General features: G+C 40.9%; 1 protein-coding gene across 1 annotated transcript; it reads right to left on the reverse strand.

Annotated features, from left to right (window-relative positions):
* Positions 1-4627: 4627 nt before the first annotated feature.
* Positions 4628-5996, reverse strand: LOC116987132 (hydroxycarboxylic acid receptor 3-like). The gene has a single exon (XM_033043009.1). The coding sequence runs from the start codon at positions 5994-5996 to the stop codon at positions 4959-4961; it is 1038 nt and encodes a 345-aa protein (XP_032898900.1). The 3' UTR covers positions 4628-4958.
* Between the last annotated feature and the right edge of the window lie 7481 nt (positions 5997-13477).

A 13477-nucleotide genomic window follows, 5' to 3' on the forward strand; every position in this document is an offset into this window, starting at 1 on the left:
GCACCCTGCTTGAAATGCTATGAAACTGCACTTGAATTTGGTGGCCTTACACCCTGCTTGAAGTGGTAAAAAATTGCACTTGAATTTGGAGGCATTGCACCCTGCTTAAAATTGAATTTCAAGGAATAGCCGTGTCAACTGCCAGCCCACCAGCCGTGAGTGAGTGAGCTGCCAGCACAACATGCTTGAGTGACTGAGCCGCCAGCCCAAGACTCCATTCGGCCCACAATGTCCATACTAACCCTCTGGAAACCAGTTCCTTCAGCCCACAACACCCATACTAGTGCTCCAGAAAGCCCCCCCCACCCCCAGCCACCAATATTGGAATTGGTGGAGAGGTGGAATATTGCGTTGGGGGACCAGCCCGCCCGTGTGATGTTGGAACCCAACGGGTCCCACTTAGTCTAGTACTATAAATGTTTTTACCCCTAACTCTTACTTAATTTAAAGCTCTTTCTATCTCCTTCGTCATTTAATTTGGAGCCATAAAGTGATATAGCATGGAAACAGGCCCTTCGGCCCAACTCAACCATACAGTGAATGGTGAGCCCACATTTAGAATATTGTGTTCAATTTTGGTCACGCTGCAGAAACACTGCACTTGCTATAGAGGGGGAGCAATGAAGATCCACCAGACTAATTGTGGGTTTTTGTGCAACATATAGAGCATTCAACTCCACTCCCTACACGCTATGGACAAATGACAGAGGCCAATTAACCTACAAACCCACCCGTCTTTGGGCTCATCTGAGCTATGAAATTGGGTAGGATTTCATAAAACTGACACTGGGGCCATTGAAATAATGCACCATGTGAAAAATTAGGAAAAGTGCAGTAGCCATTGGAAGCTGTATGAGGAGACTGCATGCACTGTGGTTGATGCTCTAGCCATTTCCTTCTCCATCATGAGAACATTGTGACCACAGGTCCTCGTGGCTTCCGTATCTATTCAAAGACATTGCAGATCTCAGATGCTGATCTATGGTAAATGTGCTGGTCTATAATGTTGCAAATGGTGGACAAAAAACAAGGGTTTTTTACTTGTCCGGGAACCACAAACCATAGATGGTACAATCATATTCAAACTTTATATTGTTTTTTTACATTCACAAAAAAAATGTATACAGACAGCTTCTGATCATTTCAAAATAAGAGTTTAAGTAACATGAATTATCAGCTCAATTCAGCTGGAATCAGATATGTTAATGTTAAGCTAAACAATTTCACACATAAAGCGAGTTAATATTTCCACATAGATTCTACAGGGTTGGCTACAGATGACCTCAGGAAATGTGGAGGCCTAAATGGGCCACTGTTGGGTAGGGAAGATGTGCTAACAACAGGGATGCAAGGATGTGAACAGTGGAACTAGTAGGATTGAGGGAGCGGGGAGAGGAGAGGTGGGGGTGGGGGGGTGGGGGGAAGGAAATGCAGGAGTTACGAGAAATTAGAGAAATCAACATTCATACCGCTGGGTTGTAAGCTGCCAAATCAAACTATGAGGTGCTGTTCCTCCAATTTGCATTTGGCATATTGTGTGGAACCTACGTACAGTATCATGGTTGAGAAAAACAAGGAGAAAAAGCCCATTGAATTGAATTGGATAGGATTTCCAATTTTAGGTAGCATCCCACCCCATCCTTTTTCTTCTTTCTCCCCCTGCCCTTTCCTGACCCCAATTTGCACCCATTCTCCTACTACCCTTCCTCCCATCACTGCCACCTCCCTCTGTGACCTTACACCTATATCCGTCCCTCTGGCTTTATAATGCATTTGTATTACAAACCCCTTCTCTCCTTATCGACACTCCTTTGTCTCATTTTCGTATCCGCTTTTTCAGCTTTCTCTTACCCACGACAATGTTTTGAAAAAGGTTCCAACTTCAAACGTCACCTACCCATGCTCCCCACAGATGCTGCCTGACCTGCTGAGTTTTTGTTTTAGATCTAGTTTGCGAGATACAGCATGAAAACAGGCCCTTCGGCCCACCAGGTCTGTGCTGACCAGCAATCACTTATACACTACTTCTATCCTACAGATTAGGGACAATTTATAGAGGACAATTAACCTACAAACCTTGGACTGTGGGAGGAAACTGGAGGAAACCCACGCCGTCATGGGGAAAACGTACAAATTCGGAACAGACGACACCCATAGTCAGGATCGTACCCAGAACACTGGCATTGTAAGGCAGCAACTCTACCGCTGCACCACTGTGCTGCCCACAGTTACTCCAGCACTTTGTGCTCAATGTAAGATTCCAGTATCTACAGTTCCTTGTGTCTACAAAGCCCATTTCTAGATATGTTTCACAAAATTTGGCGCACATGTTAACCACAGTAGTGGTTTAAGTAATAGATTGAAAAACTCTAGGAATTTCCTCTTTCACTCTCTGCTTTGGTTCCTGGGCTATCTAGAAATCAACCCTGTAAACAGGGAAATGCAAGTTTTACACAGAAACATAGAAACATAGAAAATAGGTGCAGGAGGAGGCCATTTGGCCCTCCGAGCTAGCAACGCCATTCATTGTGATCATGGCTGATCATCCACAATCAGTAACCCATGCCTGCCCTCTCACCATTTACCTTGATTCTGCTAACCGTTAGAGCTCTATCTAACTCTCTTTTAAATTCATCCAGTGAATTGGCCTCTACTGCCATCTGTGCAGAGAATTCCACAAATTCACAACTCTCTGGGTGAAAAAGTTTTTTCTCATCTCAGTTTTAAATGGCCTCCTCTTTATTCTTAGACTGTGGCCCCTGGTTCAGGACTCCCCCAATATTGGGAACATTTTTCCTGTATCTAGCTTGTCCAGTCCTTTCTATAATTTATACTTTCTATAAGATACCTTCTAAATTCAGAATACAACCCCAGTCTTTCCAATCTTTCCTCGTATGACAGTCCCACCATCCCGGGGAATAACCTTGTGAATCTACGCTGCACTGCCTCAATAGCAAGGATGTCCTTCCTCAAAACATCTTTCAGTTCTGAGTTTATGGATTGGTGGATTTAGAAGCTTTTTTTCTTCATATTCACTAAACAAAATCTCACACCACTTGATATTTGAAAGAGGCCCAGCCCAAAATTCACCTGGGACTTTTTTAAATTGATATTATTATTTTTTAAAGCCAATATATCCATTCGATGTGCAAAGTGGAGTAATGCCCATTTTATTTCTCTGACAGAAACAATTCCTGATAATTCAGGTATGGAAAATCATGAGTTACAACAATCATGAGCCCGCAGGGAACAAAGGTGGACCAGTGAGGAGAGTACGTTGGTTGCTGGTTGACCAGGGGAAAGTGACGGCTGGATGCCCTGCAGCAGCCTGGGGTTTGCCAGAATCGGGCACCGCCCATAACAACTGGAATGTGGACAGACACATAAAGCTGGAGTAACTCAGCAGGTCAGACAGCATCTCTGGGGAAAAGGAAAAGGTGGCGTTTCGAGTCAAGACCCTTCTTCAGACTGGAAAGTGGACTGGGCTTGAAAAATAGCACCAAAACATGGCTGAGCAGAATATTTCTGTACAATTGCTAATTGAGGGTGTGCTTGGGTATGTCAATACTGCACTGGGCTGTAAGAAAATAATTTCACTATGCGTTTGCACTTTGCACATGTGACAATAAAAAAACACTCAACCATTGAATCGGGATCATTCTTTTGATAGGACTTAATATACAACTCCAAAATTCTGTTCCACCAATGCCTTCCATAACATCCATAAATAAATAATTCTCAGCCCTGTATAGATATCGTCAACTTGTTTAGTTTAGAGATACAGCATGGAAGCAGGATGATCGGCCCACTGAGTTAACGCCGACCACCGATCACCCGTTCACGCTAGTTCTATGTTATCTCGCTTTGTCATCCACTCCCAACACACTTGGGGTAATTTACAGAGGTCAATTAACCTACAGACCTGCATGTCTTTGCGATGTGGGAGGAAACCGGAGCACCCGGAGAAAATTCACATGGTCACAGGGAGAACATGCAAACTCCATACAGACAGCAACTGAGGTCAATTGGTTAACATGGAACTAGTGCGCGTGGGTGATCGGTGGTCGGCGTGCTCGGTGGGACAAAGCACTTGGTTCCATGCTACATCTTTCAATAAATTTGTGCCGATCTCAGCAGTTTGTACTTCATTGATCAGACATCATTGATCAGCCTGATCGCCAGCCCCCGCCTCTTTTGTTCTCTGGTGCCACAAGATGACCAGTTGCCACCTACAAAATATTATTGTGTTGTTAACAAGATTTATCCCAAAGCGTTATGATGAAAAAACAAAGAACTGCAGATGCTGGATTAGACCAAAGATGGACACAAAGTGCTGCAATAACTCAGTGGGTCAGGCGGCATCTCTGGAGAAAAAGAGTTACGTTTTGGTTCAGGACCCTTCTTCAGACTGAAAGTAGCGGTGGATGGAGGGAGAGGGAGAGCTGGAGAGAGAAGGCGAGTTGTGGTCTTTCCTCACCTCCAGCTCTCCCCGTTCACCGCCAACCCATACTTTAAGCTTATCTCCTTCTCTTCTTCACACTTGTGAAGTAAAGTCCAAGGCAAACAATGAAGCTTTGGCGGTGACTTCCTAGACATTGGGCATGACGTGAAGTCTGAAGAAGGGTTTCAATCCCCAAAACGTCGTCTGTCCATTCCCTCCACAGATGCTGCCTGACCCGCTGCGTTCCTCCAGCACTTTGTGTTCTAATCGAGACTCCAGCGTCTGCAGTTCATTGTGTCTCCTTACTGGCCATCGCGGTTGCATCAAGCAATATTTTTAGTACTATGGTTGCCTTTTGCATTAGAAATGTGGTCGGGCGAGTAACTTAACTTAGAAACTGCAGGGCGATGACTTTCTTAAGATCAAATGATTTAAAAATACTTGGGAGAGCGCCCCGCCCGGACCCTTCTTCCCAGAGCAAGTTGGAAGAGAGCAAGCAGCAACCTTGGGAGCTGGTTCACAGATTGTCATTCGACACAGTTCGTAAATTGTCCCAGGTGTTGAGAACAGATGATCGTTGAGGTTCAACTTGTGTTTTTGGTTTTGGTGGAGCTGAGCGAATTGTTGATCTGAAAAGTCTGATGTTGTGAGAAATGAGAGCTTTCTTCAGAGTTTCCTTGAACGTGGAACTGGAGAAGTAGTAAACAACCGGATCGAGCACACTGTTCAAGTAAGTGATGCACAGAGTGTTGTCGAAGATCTGCACGGTAACGTCGAACGTCTTGCAATTACTTACGCGGTTTGAGATTAAAACAGCAATTACAGCAACATTGCTGGGTAAGAAACAGATGATGAAAACCGTCGCCACGACCACCACAAGCCTCGTTGCTCGTTTATATTTGGCCCTCAGTTCAGATTTCATCTGATTTAGCTTCCAGGTGATACAGCAAGTGGAAAACAGGATGATCGAAGCCGGTAAAAGGAAATTGAAAATAATAAAAACCATGTTAGTCAAAATCGCTGTGGAAATTAAGGGCTTGAATGGTTTGAACGGCTCACAATTTGTCACATTCATGTGCTGGAACGTGCGAGGTTCAGTCAAAACGTGCAGACACATCGCCAGCGTTACAAGCCAAAGAATGCAGGATACCTTCACCGCACCGCTTGTGGTCATTTTGCTCACTTTATGGTGAGGGTGGATCACCTTGAAGTAGCGTTCAAGCGCCATAACCGCCAGGAAAGCAACGCTCACTGCCCGGTTCATAAATATCGTGAATATCTTCAGGCGACAGGCAACATCGCCGAAAATCCAGTCTTTCCCACGGATGTAATAGTCAACTCGAAATGGTAGGGCGCAGATTAGCAGAGTGTCCGCGATGGCCAGGTTCAACCCGTACACTGTGCTTGATCTCCAGGCTTTCACATGCAAAGAGAAGACCCACAGAGCAATTGCATTTCCAAAGAATCCAAAGATAAATGTTAAAATGAGCACTGGCGGATTGTAGGATGAGTTAATGTCCTTCACGAATAAGCAAGACTTGTTCTCGTCACCCATCGTGGAAGTAAACTCAGTTACTTTGAAAGAGGAATAAGATGAGATGCAGTCTAATATGTACGGGGGGGGGGGGGGGGGGGTTATGCTACGTCGCATCATAGATCTGGGGTGGTTCCACGGCCAAAACCGCACAGCTAAAATAAATTGCATTGTGAAACTTCCAACAACTCACTGAGAAATCCTACCAAGGTACACGGCAGCCATAAATCACATTGAGGAACCTGGGATTATGTTGAATGGGTTTATTGGAGACACAAGAGACTGCACAAAGTTTCGTTCATAAACTATAGGAGCAGAGTTAGGCCATTCGGTCCATTAAGTCTACTGTGCCATTCAATCATGGCTGATCTATCTTTCCCTCTCAACCCCCATTCTCCTGCCGTCTCTCCATAATCCGTGACACCTGCACTAATCAACAATCTAATAATCTCCACTTTAAAAAATATCATTGACTTGGCCTCCACAGCCTTCTGTGGTAATGAATTCCACAGATTCACCACCTCATCTCCTATCCAAAGCTATGTCCTTTTATTCTGGAGCTATGGGCTCTGGTGCTAGACTCTACCACTAGTGGAAACATTCTTTCCACATCCACTCTATCCAAGCCTTTCAAGAAAGTATTGTTTTTTTTGTTTCCTAGTTTGCTGTAAGAATTCTGAAATCTGCTTGGCTATTTGGTCTACTTGGGGTTAGGTTTATTATTATCACATGTACCGAGGTACAGTGAAAAGCTTTGTTGCTTTCAAATCTGACATTACTATACATACAATCAAGCCAAACTCAAGAACAATAGGTAAAACAAAGGGAAAGATACAGAGTGCAGAATATAATTCTCAGCATTGTAGCGCATCAGTTGCAGAGACCAAGTTCAATGTCTGCAATGAGGTAGAGGTGAACCGGATGGTCCCCTAGCTTATTGAAGGACCGTTCAGAAGCCTAGTAACAGAGGGGAAGAAACTGCTCCTCATTCTGGTGGTGAGCGCTTTCAAGCTACTTTCCATCTGCCTGACGTGAGTGGGGAAAATAAGGGATGACCAAAGTCAGAAAGGTCTTTGTTTATGGAATAAGAAGGAACTGCAGATGGCAGTGTATACCAAAGATAGACACATAGTGCTGGAGTAACTCAGCGGGTCAGGCAGCATCTCTGGGGAAAATGGAAGGGTGAGGTTTCGGTTCAGGACCTATCTTCAGACTGTAAGTAGGAGGGGAAAGGGGAGGAAAAAACTGGAGGCAAGAAAAGTCCAGAACAACTTAGAGGGCAACAGATGACATCAGGCAGGGTGGTTCACTGAAAGGCCAATTGGAGGCTGGGGAAGGTGTGATCACAAATGGGATACATTGGGCTGCTTTCTCAAAGGCAGCGTGAAGTGTGGATGGAGTCAATGATGGGGATAGACACAAAGTGTTGGTCACTCAGCGTGTCAGGCAGCATCTCTGGAGAAAATAAAGAACTGTATCCTGAGACTCTCCTAGTGGCAGCATGATGTAAAGGTTGTAACTTAGTTTGCTCCCTTAACTTTTAACTCCTTGCTTACCACTCTTTCAATGTTACTTGATATTAGTTGATTTCAAATCATGGTCTAACCTTTCTTAAAGTGTTGATAACACTTTTATACGCTTCAATCGTGTAAAGGATGGAGTCAAGAGGAAAAAGAGTTTCTTCAAGGAAGGAGCGTGGGGAAGGCACAGCTTCCGACTCTGGTACCCTCGAAGCAATATTGAAAATGAACGGAGAAGTGAAAACAAGATTCTGCAGTTTGGAAGAAACGATGAAAGGAATTTCGAGTAAATTGAAGGAAGTTCAAGACAAGCTGATTATGTTACAAGATGAATCTCGTGAACAGAAGGGACAAATTGATAACTTGCGAATCTTGGGCCAGGAAAGAAATTTGAAGATTGAAAAACTGGAACGGAAAATGAATGAAAATATTCGGGCACTCGAGCAATACAAGATTAAAAACAAGGATCTGGAAAAAAGAAGCCGTCGACTGAATTTGCGAATTGTTGGTTTCCCTGAAGGTTCCAAAATTCTTTCCAAAATATTAGCTATGAGATTGGAAAATATTTTACCGCAAATTATTTTTGAAGATCAGACAGGTTTTATTATTATATAATCGTTACTCATACTTTAACGTTAGGAGATTAATGAATATCATATATACAGCGTCAAATAAAACTCCAGGATGTGTCATTTCACTTGATGCTGAGAAGGCATTTGATAGAGTAGTATGGGAATACTTATTCACTCTGTGGCACTTGAAAAATTTAAGATTGGTCCAAAATTTATCTCTTGGATCAAGCTGATATATCATATACCTCAGGCTTCTGTACTTACCAATAATCAGAGATCCCCTTTTTTCACGCTCTTTCGCAGTAATAGACAGGGCTGTCTTTTAAGTCCTTTACTGTTTGATATCGCTTTGGAACCTATAGCCACCGCTATTAGGGAATTCCCTAATATTTTTGGTATTGTCTGTGGGAATAAGACACATAAGCTACCTCTCTGTGCAGATGATCTGTTATTATTCATCTCTAACCCAGATAAATCTATTCCTGCAATAGTAGCACTACTTAATCAATTATTTTAGTTTTTCTGGTTATAAACTAAATCTTAGTAAGAGAGAGCTTTTCCCATTAAACAATCTAATTTCGAATTATGAACAGTTTCCATTTAGATTGACTACCGAATGTTTTACTTATTTAGGCATTAAGATTACCAACACAAGGATCTATTTAAAGCCAATTTTACACCTCAATTGACCATAACAAACAACAGTTTACTAAATGGTCGCCAATGTCCTTATATTTAATCGGCCAAATCAATGCTATTAAAATGTTTATCCTACCTACATTTTTGTATTTATTTCAGATGATACCAATTTTTATTGCAAAATCTTTCTTTGATATTATTGACTCCAAAATTTCTTCATATATATGGCAGAATAAAAATCCCAGACTAAGTAAAAAATACTCACAGAAATCAAAAAAAGACGGCGGTTTGGCACTGCCGAGCCTTAGATTTTACTATTGGGCAGTTAATGCTCGCTAACTAACGTTTTGGACAAAAGATTTAGAAGCTACCCAATGCCCAGGATGGATAAATCTTGAATGTGATTCTATGCAAGGGCTATCATTGGCTTCTATTCTAGGGGCCTCGTTACCTTTTACAATTCCGAGATTGAATAAATATACAACTAACCCAATAATAAGACATACATTCCGAATATGGTTTCAATTTCATAAGATTTTTGGATTGAATGATTTTATCTTATCTAGTCCTATCATATCTAATTTTTTCTTCAAACCTTCTAGTACTGATCAAGTGTTTCTGTTATGGAAGAGGAAGGGATTAGCAGCTTTTTGTGATGTGTTTTTGGATGGGTTTTTTATGCCTTTTGAACAACTCTCCAATAAATATAACCTACCTAACTCACATTTCTTTAGATATTTACAAGTTAAACATTTTTTGAAGGCTACTCTACCCTTTTTTCCATTACCACATCAAACCAAAATCTTGGAAAAAAAATTTACATTTGAACCCTTATCAGAAAGGTTTAATAACGACTATTTATGAGTTTATTTTGAAATTACAAATAGATACATTTGATAAAATTAAGAATGACTGGGAAAGAGAACTTCAAATTTCTTTATCTGTAGAGAAATGGGAGAGGATTCTTCAATTAGTTAATACTTCCTCAATGTGTGCAAGACACGCTCTGATTCAATTCAAGGTAGTTCACGGAGCTCATATATCAAAAGATAAGTTAGCTCGTTTTTATGGTCATATAAATCCTACCTGTGACAGATGTAACTCTGAAGTGGCCTCATTGAGTCATATGTTTTGGTCCTGCCCACTTTTGGAAAAATATTGGAAAGAAAATGTTGATACTATCTCTGTAGTTTTAGGAATTGATTTACAACCTCATCCTATTACTGCAATTTTTGGGCTACCAATGTTAGATTCTACTCATCTGTCCCGTTCTGCCCATCGGCTGATTGCTTTTACCACAATAATTGCCAGAGATCTATTTTATTTGAATGAAAGACTCTAATCCTCCGACCACACTCCACTGGTACTCTGAAACGATAGCATGTTTAAATTTAGAAAAAGTTAGGAGTAACATTGTTGAACCTTTGGTTAAATTTGATAGGACTTGGGGAAGCTTTATTCAACATTTTCATACGACATAAATTGTCTCCTCTCCAACTGTTATAATAATTATTTTACCCTTATACGGTGGAACGGACTTGACGCCAAACAGGGACTTAAATTGTTGAAGAAGGAACTGCAGATGCTGGAAAATCGAAGGTACACAAAAAAGCTGGAGAAACTCAGCGGGTGCAGCAGCATCTATGGAGCTCCATAGATGCTGCTGCACCTGCTGAGTTTCTCCAGCTTTTTTGTGTAACTTAAATTGTTGAAATTCTTTACTGCCCAGATTCTGTTTTGCTTTTTTTTTCTAGTTTAGGGGGTTTTGTTTTTCTCTTTTTTCTTCTTTTTATCTTTTTGTTTTATATATACAAGTTAAACACTTAACTATATTTACATAGAGACCGGGAGGTCTATACTCAATGTGTATTTTGACACTGGACTCATATTTAGGTTATACCTGTTATTAATGTAATCCTGATCCCTATGTATCAAATCATTGTTATGTTTATCATTATTTGTTGTTGTTTTGTTTATGTTTTTGAAAAAAAACTATCAAAAAGATTTTAAAAGAAAGGAGAAAATAAATAGGTGACGTTTCGGGTTAAGATCCTTCTTCAGACTCTGAACAAGACGGGACTTGACCCGAAACATCACAAATGTCTTTTCACCACAATTTCACCACAATCTTTTAACAATTTTTCTGCTGAGAGATCAAAGACAAAATGTGTTCCTTTGTCTGAAATTAATGGGAGTGGTGTGTGGTCAGATGTTGAGTGACTAGGATTTTGATTGATTGTGATCTTAGTGGGGTGTGGTTAGAATTTGAGTGACGGTGAGTCTGACTGGTCACGATCTGAATCAATGTCCAATCACAGCGCTCGGGAACCTGACTGATGGGGGATTGGACCATCCTACTTTGGCTTGGGAGGGAGATAAAAATTATATAAATGTTAATTTTGAAATTTTAATACGTGTGTGCATAATTTCTTTGAAGTAAGAATGGAACGAATGTGATTTGTGTGTAAAAAACGGTTTTGAATGAATGAAGAAGTTCATATATGTGATAATTCTTTTGTTTATTGTATTTGTAGACCACATTGTAAGGGTAAGTAAGTAGTAAGTAAGTAAGTAAGTAAGTAAGTAAGTAAGTAAGTAAGTAAGTAAGTAAGTAAGTAAGTAAGTAAGTAAGTAAGTAAGTAAGTAAGTAAGTAAGTTTTATTTATATAGCACATTTTAAGTCAACTCGCATTGACACCAAAGTGCTTTACATAAAATAGATAATAAGTTTCCATACCAACCAGAGAAAAAGGTTAAAAAAAAAAGAAGAAGATGGACACAACACATTATAGAGTTCAACACAAACATCCCCCGACAGCAGAATCAAAAATTTCCACTGTGGTTAGGTGTATGTTCCTTTAATAAGATGTAAGCAATGGGGGAAGGTTACGAACAGCTGTAAGATAACGATTAACTCTTTGTATCCTCGTAACCTAAAAGGGGAAGCTGGAAAATGTAGGTTGCTTGGTTTTTTTTCTGATGTTTCTTTTAGATTTCTTTTCAGTAAAGTTAATTTGGAAAATTGTTACTAGTGCTAAGAATTGGACATTTAAAATAGTGGTGAGAATGGATTGAAATAATTGGAAATAAGTTAATTGCTGAAACATGACCAGCTTTTATGGTTTGTTGTTTTATGGTAAACATTCTGGTTGGAGAAGGGTAATGATTGTTTGCTGAGATTTTCAGAATTTGCTGAGATTTGAGGAAGTGACCCAAGGAAGGCACTTTTAAGGTAAATGTGTGACAAGATGAAAGTGTTAATTATGAATTATATGCCCACAGATAAGTTGGAAAAGTGGGAAAAGCGGAAAGGAAAGGAATTAGATACACTTAGGCAGTTTAAAAAGAAAGGAGAGAGAGGCAGTTAGGAGATAACAGAAGTAGGAAATGACAGGTGTGAAAGTAATAAAGCAGGAGGAGTCAGTGGAAGATTTAAAAAGAAAGGTGAATGAATTTGCAAGGAGGCTAGAATATTTGAGAAGCAAGAAATTGAGTTTAGAATAAGAAAGAAGGCATACCAGAAAGGATTAAAGTGGGAAGCAGAGGGATAAATTGATGAGACTGCTTTAAAAAGAGAAGAGCAGGACAGACACATATTATCCCTTGGAGCACCCATAAACTGAGAGGGCTAAAAAATACCTCACCCTATATCCCTGATGGGGGAGGAAATGGATTAGGACTTTGAAGGAGGAGAACGTGGGACGATTATTGGCTATGGGAGATTTGAAGGCACTGTTGGTGAAAGTGATAGGAACCACTAAACTGACAGAACTACTGAAGTTGGCTGGTATACAAATGCTGTGAACAATGTAATAAACAATGGCATGCTGTTTGACACAGTCAGGCAAAGGGTATGGCAGGCCCTCAGACAATGTTACCCACTTAAGGTGAACCCCAAGGAATAAAGGGGAAATCCACCAGGAGAGGCAAATAATCCAGCAGCCTATCTGGAAAACCAGCTGAAAAGGTGGAGAGTTGAAAATGAACAAGAAATAGAAGACAACCAGTTAATGAACATTATATTCTGAACTACTGTGGTGGATGTCATTCCTCTTAAAGTCAAGCCTAGATTGGAGGAGGTGGTGGGATTGTCATTTATTTCCCACCCCCGATTCAGCGATCAGTTGGTCTCTGCAGTCGAGAAATATCGCAAAGATAGGAAAAAGACTTGCAAACCAGCAGGAAGAGCTTAAAAAGAAAGAGCGTGAAAAAAGAAAGACAATGTTGTCAATAACAACGGATCTGGTTGAAAAGACTGAAATAAGTGATGAACTGACACAAAGTGAGTCCTATGACAAAACCAAGCAGGGCCAGAGAATTACATGCCAATAATAAATGTCTTTGGGGGAGCGTTTCCTCAAAATGTCAGGAGGGAAATTAATCTGGATATAAGCCCTAACAGGACTGGGGTCCCCAAGGGAGGGAGGGATTTAAAGGAGGACTAGACTGTAAAGAGGTGTTATCGACACACTGTAACTTTACTTCATTTTATTCATACTGTAGCATTACAGAGAGCACTAGCTGTACGTGGTCTGTCACGGAAACTAGAGAGCGATATGTGGGTGGGGAGGTTGTAATTATACTTGTGATATGGGGAGTGGTTAGTGGTGATGAGGTAACTATATTAAAGGCACATGCATATCTCATCTACATCCTTCCCCTTGGAAACGAAAGGCAAACAAAGTAGTGACAGGGCGACCACGTCTCATGCGCTAGAAACGGTTAAGCAAAGTCGCCATAGCGGACAGGCGGCTTGACAACACGTCCCGAC

The sequence above is a fragment of the Amblyraja radiata genome, chromosome 25 (assembly GCF_010909765.2).
Source record: "Amblyraja radiata isolate CabotCenter1 chromosome 25, sAmbRad1.1.pri, whole genome shotgun sequence".
Lineage (NCBI taxonomy): Eukaryota > Metazoa > Chordata > Chondrichthyes > Rajiformes > Rajidae > Amblyraja > Amblyraja radiata.